This window comes from Pseudorasbora parva, chromosome 10, assembly GCF_024679245.1.
Source record: "Pseudorasbora parva isolate DD20220531a chromosome 10, ASM2467924v1, whole genome shotgun sequence".
NCBI classification, from domain to species: domain Eukaryota; kingdom Metazoa; phylum Chordata; class Actinopteri; order Cypriniformes; family Gobionidae; genus Pseudorasbora; species Pseudorasbora parva.
Genome location: NC_090181.1, coordinates 23,316,530 through 23,336,937, shown reverse-complemented (window position 1 = coordinate 23,336,937; position 20,408 = coordinate 23,316,530). Strand labels below are relative to the sequence as shown.

The 20,408-nt window shown below is 38.5% G+C and overlaps 1 protein-coding gene across 1 annotated transcript in view; it reads left to right on the top strand.

The window, feature by feature from the left end:
• The first annotated feature begins 15,421 nt into the window (after positions 1 to 15,421).
• ttc27 (tetratricopeptide repeat domain 27) overlaps positions 15,422 to 20,408 on the top strand; it is a 133,259-nt gene continuing 128,272 nt past the window's right edge. The window contains exon 1 of the mRNA XM_067455587.1: positions 15,422 to 15,684. Coding sequence (XP_067311688.1) covers positions 15,606 to 15,684 — 79 coding nt within the window. The 5' untranslated portion in view covers positions 15,422 to 15,605. The remainder of the gene's footprint in view (positions 15,685 to 20,408) is intronic.

The following is a 20,408-nucleotide window of genomic DNA, read 5'->3' as shown; positions in this document are numbered from 1 at the left end:
CTTTGCTTGGAAATACTAATTAATGTGGTTCTCTAGATTGTGGTGACGTGCACAGTTTTTATTTCCGTTTTTAAATCATTTACAAAAGTAAATGTTTCTAACAAATGTACTGGACAATGAGATTGATTAATCATTTAAACAAATATGTGCATATGCACATTCTACGAAAATGGAGGTCTTGACTGTGTCCAGCAATTATAATCATAATATTCCATAATTTTAATATTAACTGATATTTAATGTATTCTATTGAAATTCCTTTTTTATTTCAACAATTTTTAAATGCACAAAAAATGAGAGAAAAAAGGCAGTGTTATGTCCCTGTTGCCACAAGATTTCCCCTAATTACAAGTATGGTAACGTTATTTAAAACTGTACACTACTGTTCAAAAGTTTGGGCTCTTTAATCACACAAAATAGACTCAGTTTAACTTAATTGGGTTTCGGGTAGAGCTCAATTAATTTCATGATTTTAATTTATTCCCATTTTTATGGAGGGATATCGATTCTTAAATCCCAAGAATCAATGGTTGCGTCCTGAAAACTGGAAAATGCTGCATTCGAAGGACACATTTCAAGGTAGGATGGCATCAAAGCACGTCTGAATCCAATGTCAGCTTCACTTCCTGCCTCCTTAGATACCTTAATCTGGCTGATTTTTGATGGCAGCATAAATGTATCCTTTGATATCCCACACTCTTGTTCCATTTGGTGACAGTTAAACAAGAAAAAGAAAGATGGCGTCTAAAAGTTGCATTAGCTGGTCAGTGGGTATGGAAATGAGTATTGAGAGTTCAACCAACTTTTCCATTTTTTGGAAGTCATTTCTAGCGAGAATTTACTATTGTAACAATCAGTTTTGATTAGTTCTCCTCAAAGCTCACTTCATTTTGCTGTAGATAAATTGTTGCACTGCCTCAGAAGTCTGTCCGACATCAGTTTCGTGAATCAAAGTATCCATCCATGATTCAGATCGCTAAAAACTGCTAAAAATCACGTGACTTTGGCGAGCCGCACAGCTGATTCGATATACTGATTTATAAAGGTCCAAGGTTTCAGAAAGCAGTGTTTTGAAATCGGCCATCGCTGCATACAAGTCGTTATTTAGTTGTTATACCAAAAATATTCTCGTCACTTCATAAAATGATTGTAAAACCGCTGCAGTGAGATGGGCTTAGTAATGACGTCTTTAGTGCATTTTATTGGTCTTGAGAGAGGAAATGACATTGTGGTCACTTGAGGCTTTTCTGAGCCATCGGATTATAACAAAAATATCTTCATTTGTGTTCCAAAGATGAGGTCTTACTGGTCTGCAACGACATGAGGGTAAGTAATTAATGACAGAATTTTCATTTTTGGGTGAACTAACCCTTTACTACAGCGCGAAATAATGAACATCTGAAGGTACAGGTCCTTCTCAAAAAATGTGCATATTGTGATAAAGTTCATTATTTTCCATAATGTAATGATAAATATTAAACTTTCATATATTTTAGATTCATTGCACACCAACTGAAATACTTCAGGTCTTTTATTGTTTTAATACTGATGATTTTGGCATACAGCTCATGAAAAAAATTAGCATATCATGAAAAGGTTCTCTAAAGGAGCTATTAACCCTAATCATCTGAATCAACGAATTAACTCTAAACACCTGCAAAAGATTCCTGAGGCTTTTAAAAACTCCCAGCCTGGTTCATTACTCAAAACCGCAATCATGGGTAAGACTGCCGACCCGACCCTGTCCAGAAGGCCATCATTGACACCCTCAAGCGAGAGGGTAAGACACAGAAAGAAATTTCTGAACGAATAGGCTGTTCGCAAAGTGCTGTATCAAGGCACCTCAGTGGGAAGTCTGTGGGAAGAAAAAAGAGTGGCAAAAAACGCTGCACAACAAGAAGAGGTGACCGGACCCTGAGGAAGATTGTGGAGAAGAACCGATTCCAGACCTTGGGGGACCTGCGGAAGCAGTGGACTGAGTCTGGAGTAGAAACATCCAGAGCCACCGTGTGCAGGAAATGGGCTACAGGTGCCGCATTCCCCAGGTCAGAGGAAGACTGGGGAGAAGGAAATGCCAAAATGCCTGAAGTCCAGTGTCAAGTACCCACAGTCAGTGATGGTCTGGGGTGCCATGTCAGCTGCTGGTGTTGGTCCACTGTGTTTTATCAAGGGCAGGGTCAATGCAGCTAGCTATCAGGAGATTTTGGAGCACTTCATGCTTCCATCTCCTGAAAAGCTTTATGGAGATGAAGATTTCGTTTTTCAGCACGACCTGCCACCTGCTCACAGTGCCAAAACCACTGGTAAATGGTTTACTGACCATGGTATTACTGTGTTCAATTGCCCTGCCAACTCTCCTGACCTGAATCCCATAGAGAATCTGTGGGATATTGTGAAGAGAAAGTTGAGAGACGCAAGACCCAACACTCTGGATGAGCTTAAGGCCGCTATCGAAGCATCCTGGGCCTCCATAACACCTCAGCAGGGCCACAGGCTGATCGCCTCCATGCCACGCCGCATTGAAGCAGTCATTTCTGCAAAAGGATTCCTGACCAAGTATTGAGTGCATAACTGAACATAATTATTTGAAGGTTGACTTTTTTTTGTATTAAAAACACTTTTCTTTTATTGGTCGGATGAAATATGCTAATTTTTTGAGATTTAATTTTGGGTTTTCATGAGCTGTATGCCAAAATCATCAGTATTAAAACAATAAAAGACCTGAAATATTTCAGTTGGTGTGCAATGAATCTAAAATATATGAAAGTTGAAGTTTTATCATTACATTATGGAAAATAATGAACTTATATCACATGCTAATTTTTTGAGAAGGACCTGTATGTTAAAAGATACTGTGCATTTTACCGAAATCCACTTGTCATGTAATCGCTCAATCAGTTTCCACCACCGAAAGAAGTCAATAAAACAGCTTGAAAACAAACGTCACATTTACCTCAGAAACATATTTTTTTTACCATAAACAGGTCAGCTAGAAACAAATTACTCTAAAGAGGAGCATTGTGCTAAATATTTGCACCATATTCATAATTGTAATGTTCTAGAATATTTAACACAATTTTTAATAGATCTAGCCACTATAAGTTTATATTTCAAAAAACAAATTTAAATATAATTTAATTGTAAATTTTGTATTATAAATGTATTATTATAAAAACGGCGTTGAGTGTAATTTGTATGTAATATTGTAATAATCAGTTCATTTTAACCTTTAGTATTGTGTAGTAGTCTACTGAATCCCATAGTTTAGCCTACAGCATTATTTGAGAAATTATTTTTCCATGAAATTTGCCATGTAGCCTACTGTACAGTTTACACCTGATGTATCCAAAATAATAGAATTTAATTGAATCCCATATAGCGTTTGTATTGAATCGTGAAATTTGTGTCAGTAGTTTCAGGCCTTATTTTGCACCCTATTTGAGGAATGTGCCATGTGTGAATAAAGTGAAGATATTTCAGAACTATTGCAAATTTAGATCTGTTGTTTAGATCTGTTCTGAAATTCATTCATGTTATGTTCAGATTTATCTTTCAGACTGATGGCATCACATTTTCGCCTCGAGATAATCTGAAATGGAATCATCTTCAATTTTTCATGAAATCTATCTTTGAATCTCTCTCAAGCCTTAGCAATAAAATAAAAACAACAACAACAAGAAAACAGAGATGCGTGCTGAGTTGCGTTCTGGTGGTCTAAATCTCAGCATTTTAAAAGACATTGATCAGTGTCTGTGTGTTTCAGAGTGGATGATATGTAGGAATCCCACTGAGAAACAAGGAATGAAGGTGCATGAGTGTAGCATCCCATCCATTATTGATCGAGTATAGTTTAACCCAGAGTGGGATTGGGATCCTGAGAGCTGAGCAGTCATGCCTTGACGTGAGCTTGTATTCACACACATGTACACGCTCCAGGCCGTAAGATGGATCCTCCCCAGTTGGCTGTAATTGCAAGGTCATGATGTTTTTCTGGGAGCTGTACGCGAGCAGAGGGGCTGTATCTGTGCTCTCTCCTGATTTATCATGAGGACGTGGAACCCATAACCACGTTTCAGCATTTTTTTTCCTGCATCCTGTATTAAAGTTTTGATTGTCAAATTGTAGATAAAACAGAGCTGTTGTTGTCAAGGCTATAGTATCCATCTTTTAAACTCAGTGTTTAGTGTGCATGTTCACCGGTAATATAACGGCTCTGTGACATTTACTCTAATTAGGCTTGTCCTTTAAGCATGTGCTCTCTGCCCGTTGTGTGTGTGTGTGTGTGTGTGTGTGTGTGTGTGTGTGTGTGTGTGTGTGTGTGTGTGTGTGTGTGTGTGTGTGTGTGTGTGTGTGTGTGTGTGTGTGTGTGAGAGTATATATGTGCTCCCTTGTGTTGTGGGCTGATAGTGTGTGTGTGTTTATTTGTTTGTCATTTCCATGTGATGTGTAAGAAAGGGTTTACAGCATGTAGTTGATTGTAAGCTGTTTTTGAAGATGGATTCATGTAGCACACTGGTGAAAGAAAAGTGATTAATCTTACCATTTTATATAAATTCTTTCTTATGTTAGCTTATTTTTATTTTTATTTAATAAATTTGACTGGTTGCTTGGGCTTTACTATGGCATTGATATGGGTTTTTTAAGGTGCTCAGGGTTGCTGCTGGGGTGTTTCTATGGGATATCTATAGTCTGGTTTGTTGCTAAGGCATTGCTATGGGGTTTATAGGGTGTTCTGAGTGGTTGCTAGGGATTTGCAATGGCAGTTTTAAGACTTTGCTATATTTTTTATAGGGGGTTGCTATGTTCTGGTTTGTTGGAGGTTTGAGATGAACTATGAGGTTTCTAGGATGATTTGAGTGGTTGCTTTTAGGGCTTTTCAATGGTATTTGTTAATGTATTGGTTTTCTAGGGTGTTCTGGATGGTAACCAGGGTAACCAAATAAATGCTGGTCCTTATATATTGCTTGGGTTCCAAAAAGTCCAATTGGTTATAATAAAACAATAAAATAAAAAAAACTATCAGCACAGCTTGTCATGAGTGGCTTAGGCGGGACAGGCAAACAAGTTGCTCAAATGAAGTTTACTGAAGAAGGATTCTCAAAACAAGCAATATACAGGAAACACAGACTCCATACATAATTGTGACCAGACATGGAGTGAGTGAACAAGATTAATTTAAATACAAATTACACAGATGACTGAATAAATGAAGGGCACATGTGATAATGATGATGACTAAGCACAGCTGAACAGAACTAGACTAATGAGGTTAACCAAGGAAACAGATAAGTGGCGGCAAACTAAGACAAAGGAACATGTGACAAATCCAAAAACACAACAGAAACAGAATATACATTTGACATTACTCGTTACATTAGGGAGGCGGGCACCCTGGAGTCCTAGAGGATGGGGACGGTGACAGGGGAACCAGGACCTGACATACTCGGAAGCCCTCAACTTGGTGCCAGGGACCATGGTGGGTCAGGAGCCGGGGTGCGGCCATAACGGGTCAGGAGCCCCACCCACATTTACATAGTCCTCCCAAAAGAAAATCCTTGGGGGATTCAGGGGTGGTAGGGAGGGCTCGTAGGCATGGGAGGGCTTGTGGGCTGGAGCGGGCTCGTGGAGACTCGGAGCGGGTTCGTAGACTTGTGAGGGCTTGTGGGCTGGAGCGGGCTCGTGGAGACTCAGAGCGGGCTCGTGGAGACTCAGAGCGGGTTCGTGGACTTGTAAGGGCTTGTGGGCTGGAGCTGGCTCGTGGAGACTCGGAGCGGGCTCGTGGACTTGAAAGGGCTTGTGGGCTGGAGCGGGCTCGTGGAGACTCGGAGCGGGCTCGTGGACTTGAAAGGGCTTGTGGGCTGGAGCGGGCTCGTGGAGACTCAGAGCGGGTTCGTGGACTTGTAAGGGCTTGTGGGCTGGAGCTGGCTCGTGGAGACTCGGAGCGGGCTCGTGGACTTGAAAGGGCTTGTGGGCTGGAGCGGGCTCGTGGAGACTCGGAGCGGGCTCGTGGACTTGAAAGGGCTTGTGGGCTGGAGCGGGCTCGTGGAGACTCAGAGCGGGTTCGTGGACTTGTGAGGGCTTGTGGGCTGGAGCGGGCTCGTGAACTTGTGAGGGCTTGTGGGCTGGAGCAGGCTCGTGGAGACTCGGAGCGGGCTCGTGAACTTGTGAGGGCTTGTGGGCTGGAGCAGGCTCGTGGAGACTCGGAGCGGGCTCGTGGACTTGTGAGGGCTTGTGGGCTGGAGCAGGCTCGTGGAGACTCGGAGCGGGCTCGTGGACTTGTGAGGGCTTGTGGGCTGGAGCAGGCTCGTGGAGACTCGGAGCGGGCTCGTGGACTTGTGAGGGCTTGTGGGCTGGAGCAGGCTCGTGGAGACTCGGAGCGGGCTCGTGGACTTGTGAGGGCTTGTGGGCTGGAGCAGGCTCGTGGAGACTCGGAGCGGGTTCGTGGACTTGGAAGGGCTTGTGGGCTGGAGCGGGCTCGTGGAGACTCAGAGGGGGTTCGTGGACTTGTGAGGGCTTGTGGGCTGGAGCGGGCTCGTGGAGACTCGGAGCGGGTTCGTGGACTTGTGAGGGCTTGTGGGCTGGAGCGGGCTCGTGGAGACTCAGAGCGGGTTCGTGGACTTGGAAGGGCTTGTGGGCTGGAGCGGGCTCGTGGAGACTCAGAGCAGGTTTGTGGACTTGGAAGGGCTTGTGGGCTGGAGCGGGCTCGTGGAGACTCAGAGCGGGTTCGTGGACATGGAAGGGCTTGTGGGCTGGAGCGGGCTCAGGGAGACTTGGAGCTGGCTCTGGAACTAAGACAAAGGAACATGTGACAAATGCAAAAACATAACAGAAACAGACTAGCCATGTGACACAGCTTAACAAGATGCATTGGTTCGAGGTATTATTCATCATATGTGCTCTGCAAATGAGCGAAGGCTTGTGGTACCATCACAGAGAGGCATGAAATCCCTCTCCAGGACTTTTTCTTTCATTGTTCCTGGTTGGTGGAACGATCTTCCGTCCTCCATACGCACGACAGAATCACTCGCTTCATTCAAAAGACAGGTAAAAACTCATCTCTTCCATGAGCACTTAATCTTATATAAAATAAAACAATTTAAAAAAACCTTCTTCTTCCTCTATTTCTCTTTTCTTCTTCCCTTTTCTGTTTTTTGCTACTCTGAGTAGTATACAAATCTTGGTATTTGGGGCACTTTTTGTGTTTCTTTGCCTCTTCTTGACGGATTGCTTCCTGTACTCCTAAGTTGTAAGTCACTTTGGATAAAAGCGTCTGCTAAATGCATAAATGTAAATGTAAAATGTAAATCCCTAACCATGTGCAACAGTAATAGTAATGCTTACCTCAAACACTATTAAAAAGAAGAGAAAGTGTAAAATATAAGCTTCAGATCTGAGAGGATAGTGCGGAAGTGTTGCAAAAATAGCATACTTTTTATTATCTTTTATGAGGGATCAATAAACAACCGCTGATGTATTTTCTTGTTGAGACTGCACGGATGTTTCCTTTCAGTATTTTTCTACTGAGAGATCTTCTCTCTGCCTTCATCTTTCAGTCTTTTGGAAGCTATTTCCTCTGTCTTCTCCCTTCTCTCCTCCCCGGGGTGGTGTGTTTGTGTTGGAGTACGGATCTTTGTGCCCTGCAGGTGTTTTACTCTGTTGTGTCGGACTGGTGACACGCTTCCCTTTGTTCCCAAACAAGCCGCAACATTCGAAGCCACGGATCCAAGACCTTGAAAAATGGCCTCAATCATTTGAGAGCCGGTGTGCAGTTGACAGTTCGGTAAATTAGACTCCGGTGGCCACCGAGATAAATCACTGCGAGGGACTAAAGACGTCCTTTTGCATACTTTTTCACGACTCCAGCAGCAACCCGGAGGTCTGAGCCCATCGATCGCTGGTGTAGAAATTCACATGGTGCTTAAGATTTAAATAATGCAGATTGGGAGGGAAAAGTGAGATGTAGACAAAAAGAAAGAGCTACATACTCTGTTCGCAAATATATATATAGGCAGTGAGAGTTACCCAAGTGTGCTGTGCTTTCATGAGGCTGTTGAATCATTTCAGTGTTGTTTTCCCTTGTGTTTAATATGAGGCTTTGTCACTGACAGTGTCCAGGAGCTGTAAACGGTACACAGAACTCTCCCCCAGTTAATATGAAGAGGCTGAAGTATATGTGCTCCTCACTGACCTTTATTATGAGTGATATGAGATGATGTTGATGTTTCTACCCTAAGTTTCCCCTCGGTGTAAACATGGTGTGGTTTAAATCATTTACTGTTGCCTTTAACTGCAGACCAAGTAAATTTACATTTGCTGGTCCATACTGGTCCACAAGAACCAAGAAAATGTTTGAGTTCAGCAAGAACCGTGACCTAGTAGTCAGCACTATACTGAACTTGGTGCTTGTGTGGTAGACACAAGTGTGAGTCCAGATTTAATTTTCTGACCCCATTGACACCATACTTTAAAAAAAGGCTTCAAATTGCAATGAGACTATAAAATCTGTTTGTTCCACTAAAATATATTGATAACCATTCATAATAAAAAAGGTCAGAAGAAAAGGTTCTATATAGAACCTTAAAAGTCTTGTTTCTAGTCCAAACATCTAAACATTCTTAAAACAAGAAGTATTACTAGACAACCAAAAGTAATTGTCTTATTTTGGGGGAAAATAACTCAAAATTAAGAGAGTTTTGCCTAAGATAAGAAATGCATTTTTTTTTCTTTGATAATAATTTTTTTTTTTGTTTTGTTTTTTTTTGTTGCAGTTTTCTATATAGAACCCTTTTAAAGTGCCAAAAGGTTATGCTTTCTTGTCATTATAGAACCCTTTTAGCATAAAAGAGTCTTTGGAGTATACTCAACTATACTTCTATATATAACCGTTTAAGGGTTCCAAATACGTAGCGCCGATAGAACCTTTTCTTCTAAGAGTGTAGCGAACAGTCACACATTCAAAAGTCCCAAAAAATATATTTCCATGGACAGTGCCTAATATAAAAATAGACAATGCAAAGTGTTACACCTCACAGACCCTTATTTTAAACTATGTAACATGACTGTAACACATAATGTTATGTTAATATACATAATTTACAACAAAAAGAAAACAGATAGTAAAATATGCATCACATAGGGGTTTTTGAGAACGTCTTTTTACATAAATTGAAAATTGTTTTGTTGAATATAATATAAAGTTGAAGGTGAAGTACTTTGTTACATAATTTTCACTGTAAATTGTATTCCTGTTCCTCATGTACATGCTGTGTACTTATTATACACTGTAAAAGCTGCCTTAAATATTTTAAGTACAATCAACCTGCATGTTTAAGTCAATTCAACTTAAATTGCATTAAACTGACTAACTAAATCAAAGAGATTAATCTTGCTTATGAGTTAAAGCAATTTAAAAATGCATGTTGATATAACTTATGATCAAACCATTTTAACAGTGTAGTAACAATAACTGGGTATAGTAAGTAATACCCCTGAACCTACACCTAACCTTAACCCATATATTAACCAGTACTTTCTTACAGTAAGTACATATGCTGTAAAATAAAGTGCAACCTTGTATTTTGTACAATTAGAGAAAGAGTGCACTGTAAAAAAATTATTTAGAAAAAAAGTTACCTGCCATAAAATTTTGAGTTCATTGAAATTTAAATTTTGAGTTAATACAATGAACATTTTTTGAGATTCAACAACCTTTATTAAAATATTATGAAACGATTTTGTAAGCATATTGGGTAATTGTGTGTGTTTTATTTCTGATGACGCAGTGAAACATGCCAAATAGTGCTATTTTCATGATTTATCCAATTTTTTATGTGGTTCAGATACAAAAACATTTTGAGTTTCTATTTATTAAACAAATTTCCTTCATTGTATCAACTCAAATTTTTCATTTCAATAAACTCAAAATTTTAAGGCAACCAGGTTACTTACTATTTTAAGTTAAACCAACGAAAACCAACACATTTTTTTTTACAGTGTGTGTGTCTGAGAGAGAGAGAGAGAGAGAGAGAGAGAGAGAGAGAGAGAGTTTATACTTTATTTAATCCTATAATGCCTAAACATAAATGCTATATCAAACTTACTAAATATTAATAAGTCAATTGTGAGTTTATTGAGGCAAAAGTTGTAGTTATTAGTTAATAGTGAATATGTGTTCCCCATACTAAAGTGTCACCCTTAATTTTAAGGTCTCAGTATGCAGTGTTGTACATTTAATACTATAAAATTACAATTAACTACATGATGTACTTACCATATAGGGCTTGATTTAGGGTTAGTTGCAGTATAATTATACATCATTTATAGTTATTACAGTAACTATGTTATATGTAATGTGTAACAATTTTACAACACTGTAAAATTAAGTATTAACGAATTCAGTACTCAGTAATGAGTGCTTCAGTAAATCCAAAAGCAAAAAAAAAAAAAAAAAATGCATAAAAGGAAGCTGCACACACATAAAGAAACCCGTGGCTCACATTGCATTCTTGTTCTGATCCTACAGCCAGACATTTCTCTATACTAATGAGTTATAAAATACAGCCATATCTCGCCTCTGTAATTACCTTCCTTACTGCTCGAGAGAGTGGGGAAGAGCGATTGAAAACAACTATATAATGTAATTAAGTGGAACTGACAAATTGAAGTGCACTATGTTAGAATCAGCAGAAAAAAAGCTTACATCAAAACAAGAAACATGCAGAAAGTTAGTTAAGTAACAAAAAATTCCTGCACAAAATGTGATCATAAAAGCATTTGGCCTTTTGAATCCAATGGGTTACCGTTTCCATCGTGGTCATTTCACGTCTAATACGACACATCATTTTGTGTTTGAGTGTGTGAATGTATTTTCGACCTGTCCTTGGGGGTCTATCCTTATATCTGACTCGCACACTCATAAACACACGTTACACACTGCCAAACCTTCCGGACTCCAGCGGTCCTCAGCCACTCTCAAGACGAATCATCTGCTTGATTTTTATAAAGAGAATGACCTTCTACTACCGCCAGAAGCATCAGAGGCATGAGAGAGACAGAACAGGAGGGTTCCAGAAGTCAACGGTCCCCTCAGGTTCCCTTATGCTGCTAACAGTCAGTTATTTGATGCAGATATGGATGTAGCTCCACCCCTTTTTAGCAATGCACTTGTGTTTCCACAGCTTGAAGGTAAAATCTTACGGTGACAAATCAGACAAATCAGTTAACTATGAGTTAATGATTAAACTAAGTAAAAAAAACGATATTATTTAAAATATATGTTGGTTACTAGATGCATAATAAAACAAATTGAAAATGTTTCACTTGATAAAATGAATGAACGTCATTACATTCTTTTTATAACTGAAATATTTTGACATTTAACACTTAATTTAACAAGTAATTACATTAAAGATTGTCAATACATGTAGGGCAAGTGCAAATGTGTGTATCAACTAAGTTATCAGGCTAATCGGGTGTATGCTATTTTATTGCAAAAGCTAACTAATACGGACATTAATGGCCATTATATCATAGTTCAAACAGCATTTATTAAGCATGGATTTGTAGAAATGGTAATCAGGCGTTAAAGAGAGGGCCAATTAGAGCCTATGGGATCGCTTGGGGTCCTAGCACTGTAATTGGTGCAAAAGGTGCTTCAGCAAAGTATTGATCAAAAGTATTAAACAATTTTTAATAAATTGGCAAAGATTTCAAAACAAACTTCTTTCACATTGTCATGGGGAATTGTTTGTAGAATTTGTAGAATTTTGAAAAAAGTGAAGCGCTGTGAATAATTTTAGGGCGCATTGTAATTTCTTTTTTTTCACAAAAACAGTGCATAATTTTAAGGCGTTGTATAAGTAGGTGAATTGGGACACAGCAAAAGTATCCCAGTATAGGTCATAAACGCTCTATCCATGTAATTGTGTTTGGGGAACAAGTTACATGTAACTACACTGAATAAAATTATGAACACAACACTTTTGTTTTTGGCCCCATTTTTCATGAGCTGAACTCAAAGATCTTATAGTTCTATGTATGCAAAAGGCCTATTTCTTTCAAAAATCTGTCTAAATCTGTGTTAGTGAGCACTTCTCCTTTGCCTATATAATCCATCAGGTGTGGCATATCAAGAAGCTGATTAGACAGCATGATTATTGCACAGGTGTGCCTTAGACTGGCCACAATAAAAGGCCACTCTAAAATGCGCAGTTTTATCACACAGCACAATGTCACAGATGTTGCATGTTTTGAGGGAGCGTGCAGTTGGCATGCTGGATGAATGTCCACCAGAGCTGTTGCCTGTGAATTGAATGTTCATTTCTCTACCATAAGCCATCTCCAAAGGCATTTCTGAGAATTTGGCAGTACATCCAATCAGCCTCACAACCGCAGACCGCATGCAATCACGCCATCCTAGGACCTCCACATCCATAATCTTCACCTCCAATATCGTCTCAGAGACCAGCCCCCCGGACAGCTGCTGCAACAATCGGTTTGCATAACCAAAGAATTTTTGTACAAACTGTTAGAAACCGTCTATCTGCATGCTTGTCATCCTCATCGTGGTCTCGACCTGACTGTAGTTTGTCATTGTAACCGACTTCAGTGGGCAAATGCTCACATTCAATGGTGTCTGGCACTTTGGAGAGGTGTTCTCTTCACGGACGAATCTCGGTTTTCACTGTACAAGGCAGAATGCAGACAGCGTGCATGGTGTCGTGTGGGTGAGCAGTTTGCTAATATATATGTGGATATTGTGGATCGAGTAGCCCATGGTGGCGGTATGGTATGGTCAGGTGTATGTTGTGAACAGCGAACATAGGTGCATTATATTGATAGCATTTTGAATGCACAGAGATACTGTGATAAGATCCTGAGGCCCATTGTTGTGCCATTCATCCACAACTATCAATTCATATTGCAGCATGATAATGTATGATTCATGAAATGATTCATGAAATTGAAACAATTGAAGTATGGATGGCCAGCATACTCACTGGACCTGTCACCCATTGAGCATTTAGGATGCTCTGGATCTGTGTTTACAACGTGAGATGTGTTCCAATACGTGAAGCAAATGGTACCCCCTAAAAAAAAAAGAAGTGCTCACTAACACAGATTTAGACAGATTTGTGAACAATATTTGAGAGAAATAGGCCTTTTGTGTAAACAAAAAGTCTTAGATCTTTGAGTTCAGCTCGTGAAAAATGGGGGCAAAAACAAAAGTGTTTATAATTTTGTTCAGTCTAGATTACATAATTTAATTAATAAAATAGGTCCCAATTTGTCTCAATAGGCTTTACTTTTGATGTTATATAAAAAAACACCCCCAAATAAAAACATCTTCCCACGCCCCTAACAACCCGTTTGATATCTTCCAGTTCTACTGATATTTGTTATTATGTCCGCTTCAAATTACTATGCTCATGATAACTTTTGTTATTTCTACAGTAAATACAATTCACCAGCTAATTAGTCTTCGACAGCAATGCCGTAGAAATATAAAGAATTTATGTTGCAAAAGGTCTATAAGCTTAATGTGCACAGGAAGTTTTATATTCACAGCTCTGTCTGCTTACATTAATCAAATGCTTTATTGGTAAATGGGACAGTTATAATTAATAAGAAAAGAATGATTAGTGGTAAAGGGCTTATTGACTGAATAATAGTTTCTCCAAAGAGAAATAAAAGAATCATCTCCTCAGTGATCTTATGGTAATCTTTCACTCTATGAATTGCTTAAAAGTATAAACACAAACTTAAAAATAAAAACTTATTTTAACTCCATTATACAAAAGACAATTTTAAGCAAAATGTTTAAAACCCTATACATTAATACATTGAGCTCTATAGAGCCAATTTCATGTTTTGGTTAATTATAGCGCCACCAAGTGGTGCAGTTCCACCACTTTTTTTGTGTCCTCAAGAGTCCCCCTAAGCGTTTGAAATTTGGTGAAAATATCTTATTTTTTTTAGGAGTTATAGACATTTATATGTATGCACACATACAAAATGACGCACACCTGACTTTTTGCCACTTTTGTCAAAAAATTACATTTGGGTCATGACTCCTTGTCCACATGAATCCGTTTTTCCTATGGTGGTTTTTGTCTCAGTTGGACTCATGGTTTCAAAGATATTTGCAAAAGTTAACTTAAGCCTATATAACAACCTTGCAATAAGGCGAAACCTAACATGTTTGTTATCGTTGGACTCTGCAAGGATTCAGGAATCTAAGGGGATGAAAATAAGTTGAAAATAAGTCAATCACATACAAGGTTATAAGCATGTAATACTACAAACTTCTCAGCCTTTATCAGGACATATCCATGACCCATACAAAGTTTTGTTACGATACGTTCATGCGTTCATAAAATACAGCATTTTACAACAATATTCAATATATCAAAATTCATATATCAAAAACTGGACTCAGCATGTTGCCCCCCCCCCCAAACAACAACAACAACAAAAAAAAAAAAAAAAAAAAAAAAAAAAGACCACTTTTAGGATTTTTGTGCAAACCGTTCAGAAGATTTTTCGTATATCTCCGCACCAGTAGGTGGCCTTACACCAAAACACCGCATGTAGCCTCCGGTCATGCTTTTAATGATGTGTACCAAGTTTAGTCCAAATACAATAAATTGTTGCAGAGACTTTATGTCTAATTTCGCAAGTTCTACGTAAAATTCGTTTGCGCGTTCTTCGAAAACACTTTGATGAATTGACTTGAATTCCATAACTTTTTGTTGCCATTGTCTGAAGATGATCTTGAATTTGAATTTTCGTGCAAATCGGATAAACCGTCTTGGAGGAGTTTGAAAAAGTAGGATTTTAAAAAAGTAGTAAGAAAAAAAGAGGGGTTACTGAGGGAAATTACTACAGAAGTTATATACTACTACTACTACTACTACTACTACTACTAATAATAATATGAAATATTAGTAGCTATATATCCTATCTATACAAATCAAATTTAATTTAATTTAAAATATAATATTAAATAAATAAATAAATAAATAAATAAATAAATAAATAAATAAATAAATAAATAAATAAATAAATGAATAAATAAATAAATAAATACATAGCCTATTAGCCATAGGTAAAAGGACATAACATTTAAAAAATATATATATTTGAATAAAAAATATAATATTTCCGTTTTTGTGTTTGTTTATTCTGGTTTGTCATTATCAGCTATTCTTTATCTGCAATGGTAAATTGCAATTCCCATTTGCATACAAATTCAGATATTATTTATATTATCTATTATAGGTTATACTACTATCTATATCTATTACAGACATTATTTCAATCCATGTAATAGATTTATATTAACCTACCTAACACTGATTTTCCGTTGCGTTCGTTTGAGCGTCTGGTCAAATCTCGACGCTCCCTTGGCGGCGCTGCTTTATTAAGTATCCCATAATGCACCACGTTGCTGTCATGGCTGCTCACTGATGACACTTACAGCACATGGGCAGAAATCAAACACATCGGAGTGAGCAGCACACGAATCCTTCGCATTTCACGTTCACACAGACCAGTTCTTGAGCGACGTGACGCGTGTTTTATTTCTCTGTTGAGGGTTGGCGAGGATGATGATGCTGCAGCTAGAGGCGGCGGTTCTGGGAGGATTGAATCCGGACTGGAAGCAGATCGGCTTCAGCACCGCAGGTAAGAGACAGCGGCAGACCCTGTGTTAGAGATCTTAGATGATGTGAAATTGGCTGATGTTGATGCAGGTTCCGTCCAGCTATGGATAAGAATACGGGGTTGGTTCTGCTCTGTTATTGATGTGGATCTGCGTTTGCTGCCTGGACGCAGCAGTTATTCTCACGTGGTTTAAATGTGCCGACAGTGTTGAAAAATCGGCGCCGCACCAACGCACGGGTCTGTGTCCAGAAAGACGTGAATTTCCGCTGGCTGTGAACCGAGCGGCATTTGACAGCGTTCTGACAGCAGAACTTCTGTATTTGTGTATTGACTGATTAGGAGGGTCAGTGTGGGCGGCTTTTAGCATCGGTCACCAGGACACACGAGGATTGATGCCTGTGTATTCTACTGATGTCGAGGTGAGATTGTGCATGAGAGAAAATGCGCTGTTATTTAGCTCACAGTTTTAGAGCAAAACCGGGCAGCACTTGCATGTACACACTCCTGCTGTGTGCCCGTGTTATTGTTACCGGGCGTTCACACAGGATGCGAAACGTAGAGAAACACATTTAAGATTATTTCTTTTAAAAGGCGGAACTTATTGAACTTGTACTAAATTATTGTCATGATGTAATGTTGAATAAAATGATTGTTCCATTAACGGTTCCCGAACCCGCGGATGCGGATGGACGGAACAGTACTGACTCTACTACACAGCGGCACCGCAACACCACTACAGACGCATGACTTTAATGGGCGAGTATTTTTTTTCCCCATAGAATCTAAACCAGCGAGTGTTCTATTGCGAACAGATCACTCTGATTTGTTTCATGAATGACCAATAGTCTGATTCCTGAACAGTAGTTTTTTAATGAGTCAGTTAGTGAATGCATTTGAGGTCGTGTTCCGAACAAATTACTCTTTTTTTTTCTTTTTTCTTTTTGTGGGAATTATGTATACGAAAGGTCCTGGGGCCGGTTGCCAAGTGTGTCCGACTCCGTCCCAGAGTACCATGTCCTTTCCAAATGCCCCAGTACCTCAAGTTAAACTGTCTACAATGAAATGGCCCAATTCAGAAGTTGCGTCCTTCGAAGGCCGGTTGCATCACCGCAGAGATGAATGCTCCTTCAAATGCGGCTTCCAAAATTAGTCGTCATTTATTTTTTGTTTCGTTTTTTTTGTACCATTATTTATAATATGGTAGTAAATAATGGAAATCGTAGACAGGTCTATTACCAACTTCTACAGAAATAGGCGTTCGTCGTCTTCTGGCGAGGCGGCACTTCACTGAACTCTGACGTCACAGGTAAGCACATTCGCAGCTTGGTCGTTTGCTGAGCCAGCTGTCAATAAAAGCTTTTCTTTGACTAACAAGGAAGTTTTCAGCTATCTATCATCTATCTATCTATCTATGCTGATATGACAATACGAGATAAATAAACAACCATCTGTGGTCTCCCAGTGGATTCCACAGTTTATCATTGTGATTAATTTACAACAAAATAATATAAAATATAATGCCTTCATCTCCAAAATAATTTTTTGTTTTGCATTATAAAGTGAAATTGAACAAGCTCAGTGCCACTTCTTTTCCCGATAATTATTTTTTTCTGAATTGTAATGTGTGCAAAGTTTTGTGGGTGATTGGAGGACGAAAAGGCGCCCTTAATGCGTCCTTCAAAATAAGCCAAATAAAGGATGCGAATCAAAGGCAGCCTTAATAGGATCCTTCAGATTGAAACGTCCATCGACGGAGCTTGGTGATGTGGCATTTTGAGATCGAGAAGCGAAGCCCCTGGTCTGATTGCTGAAGTAATTATGCATAAGAGCTGATTCTTTTGGTAATTTAAGCAAATACAGTGTAGTTCAGTTCCTTAAAAAATGGGTGTGTTTACATGCACACCAGTAAGCTAATAACAAAAAACAAACAGCATATTGAATCTGTCCCGAACGGTTTATGCTTACGCCATTTATGAGCGTACTCCGATAAAAGAAAACAGGTTACCGCCTTTACCATGTTCATTGTCGGCTCATTAGGCATAATCGGCTTAAGAACGTGCATGTAAACACACCCATTGACTCTTATGAGATGGTTTTCCTTTTTAGGCAATGAAAATACAGTGTGGCCAATGTATAGTCCAACTGACCAATTCCCAAATTGTTGACATTTATGTACCGTTCTTTTAAATAGGCCACAAACATAGTCACGAGAGTGACAAGTTTGTAGTCCGATTCCTGAGCACTTGTCATGAATCAGTCAGAACAGTTACTTAATTTAGCTGATGTGTTTACTAAACCGCAAGTTATTTGTCATGTCTGACTTGAAATTAGCCAAGATCTTACTTTGTTACTGATGGTCTAATGTTAATGTTGTTGGTTATTGGTATTTAAAGTAGGATACTGCTTTAAATATATAAGTCGTCTTTAAAAAAGCATCACTGATGGTGTGATTTGGATGTGAATCATTGGCCATCGTGTACTTAAATGAGAGCAGAGGGAACGCAAGAACGCGTCCTTGTGTGAACGCCCCTATTAGTCTATATTATAGGATTTCATTACTGCTTTATTGCTTGCCTCTCATTTCATGCATTATCTATCACCCCCATCTCTCTGTCAGTTTAATGTGCTGTAGGGGTGTGACAAATAGCTGTGTACAGGGTATATTGTAACTGTTCATTTGTATATATCCTACATGGTATATTTCATTCCTATGTGTCTCTCTCATGAACATCAACCTCAGGAGTGATTAATTTGTAACTCACAAGTTATTGGGTGAAATGTGTCAATCTGATCTTCTGTAAAGCTATTTCAGTCTGTCCTCATTCAGTCACATTTATTCATGCCAGTTTCTCCTCAGAAGAGATCAACGACTGAGCAAAGTGGCTGAAAGCGAAGTATTCTTTTAGAAATGGTGCAGCTTTCTCCTTTGTCGTATCAGAGGTGGCACCATTTTGTATCTGCAAAGCGTAGCAAAGTAATCCAAGATCTAAAGTGAATTCAAGGCACTTTATACTATAATCGAATAAGATTCCTTTTAATTCAGTCACAGTGTAGCTCTCCATATAGAATATCCTCATGGGTTTATTATAGCCAAGGCGAGGATAAAACTAAAATAAGTATTTGCTCTTGACTCTTTGTGGCATATTTGAAGCATCGTTCACAAGGGAAAAAAAGCTAAAAAGTGTAACTGCAAGTTTGGTATAAATAGTTTTTCTGCGAGAGTTTTTTCAGGCCGGTTCTTTTTGTACAATGAACTATTTAATTTCACGGTTCACACGTTTCATGCAGGTGGACTGCTGCTGCTCTCCTTTTTGTTTATGGGTTTCCTTTTTTCCTCTGTATGCAAGTGAGGGAGCAAATGTCTGATACTAACCGAATTTGAGTTTTATCCCGAGGAGGTTATAGTTGGAAGTAAATTTCAGTTGTATTTGTGTAGTAGACATGGACATTTTAGGTCATTTGTTTACACATTTGTGAGTAGATAGACATTTTTGGTAGTTGCATTCCCATCTTGATCTACTATGGGCACTGCATTTTTATAATTGCACTGTGAAAAATATTTCATGTGTTTTCAATGTTTCATATGTTAGGGGATGGCTAATTGGTGCCTGTATTTTTACAACTTACAGGTTGAACCATATCTTTCATGAAGAGATTGATCGTTAATTTACCAAAGTACTTTAAGTACCAAAATCAGTTTTTACTTTAAAATGTACTAAGAGAGCCAAATGATGAATCCGATTTAATCACAAGTGGCTTGTCCATAAAACATGTCCAATACTGAAATATGTAGATTTGTGCATACTGCAAGGGTCATACACACAGACAGAACACCATTAGGGAGGTTGATGTTCACATGGCACTAAAATAATGATAATATATTGTAATAACAAAATTGTGGTTATTTATATAAAATATAATCGTTACGTCATGCAGGGACTTCTGACAATGTTCACTCTTTGAGAAGTCTTACTATAGGCCCAATATATTATGAATTTTACTTCTATATTAATATACTTTTTTTTTTATAAATGTATTTACACTGCAGTTACTACAGCGTAAAAAATGTTATGAGTTTAATTAATATAGAATTTTGAATATAAAAAATAGATGGGGAGAATTTCTAAATTATACTTTTAATTATGAAATTAAAACCACTAGATCCTTGTCTTAATGAGTGAGTCATAGAAGCATTCATTACATTGATTCTTTCAAAACGGCTGATTCATTCTGGAACCAAGCAAGTTACAAGGGCTGAATCTGAAATCGCCCCCTAAACCCTCAATCACTATTCCCTACGTTAGTCCACTAATACAGTTCACTTGAAGGAGTGAATGAAAACAAGTGCACAGATTCTGACAGTCATTTGAGTTTACATCGGCTGTGATGCTAATTATTACGGTCCAAATGTGGGATAGAATGAGTGCACGCGATAATGTACACTATGGTTTCGGACACCAGTACAAATGGCTGTCCTCTCAAATAATGACCTATGTGAGGGGCAATTTTGGATTCAGCCTTGCTCACTTAAAATCACTGAACCGATTCTTTCAAAACCACAGATTCGTTTAGTTACGAAACACTACTTTGTGTTAAAGGCCGCATGGATGCATACCTCTTTTGTCTTGTTTGGAACTATTGTCATTGAAGAAATAGAGCAAATACAGAGAATATTAACAATATTATGTCTAAAATCTCACATCACAGTATTACCTTTTTGTTTATTGAACTATTGTATAAAATCT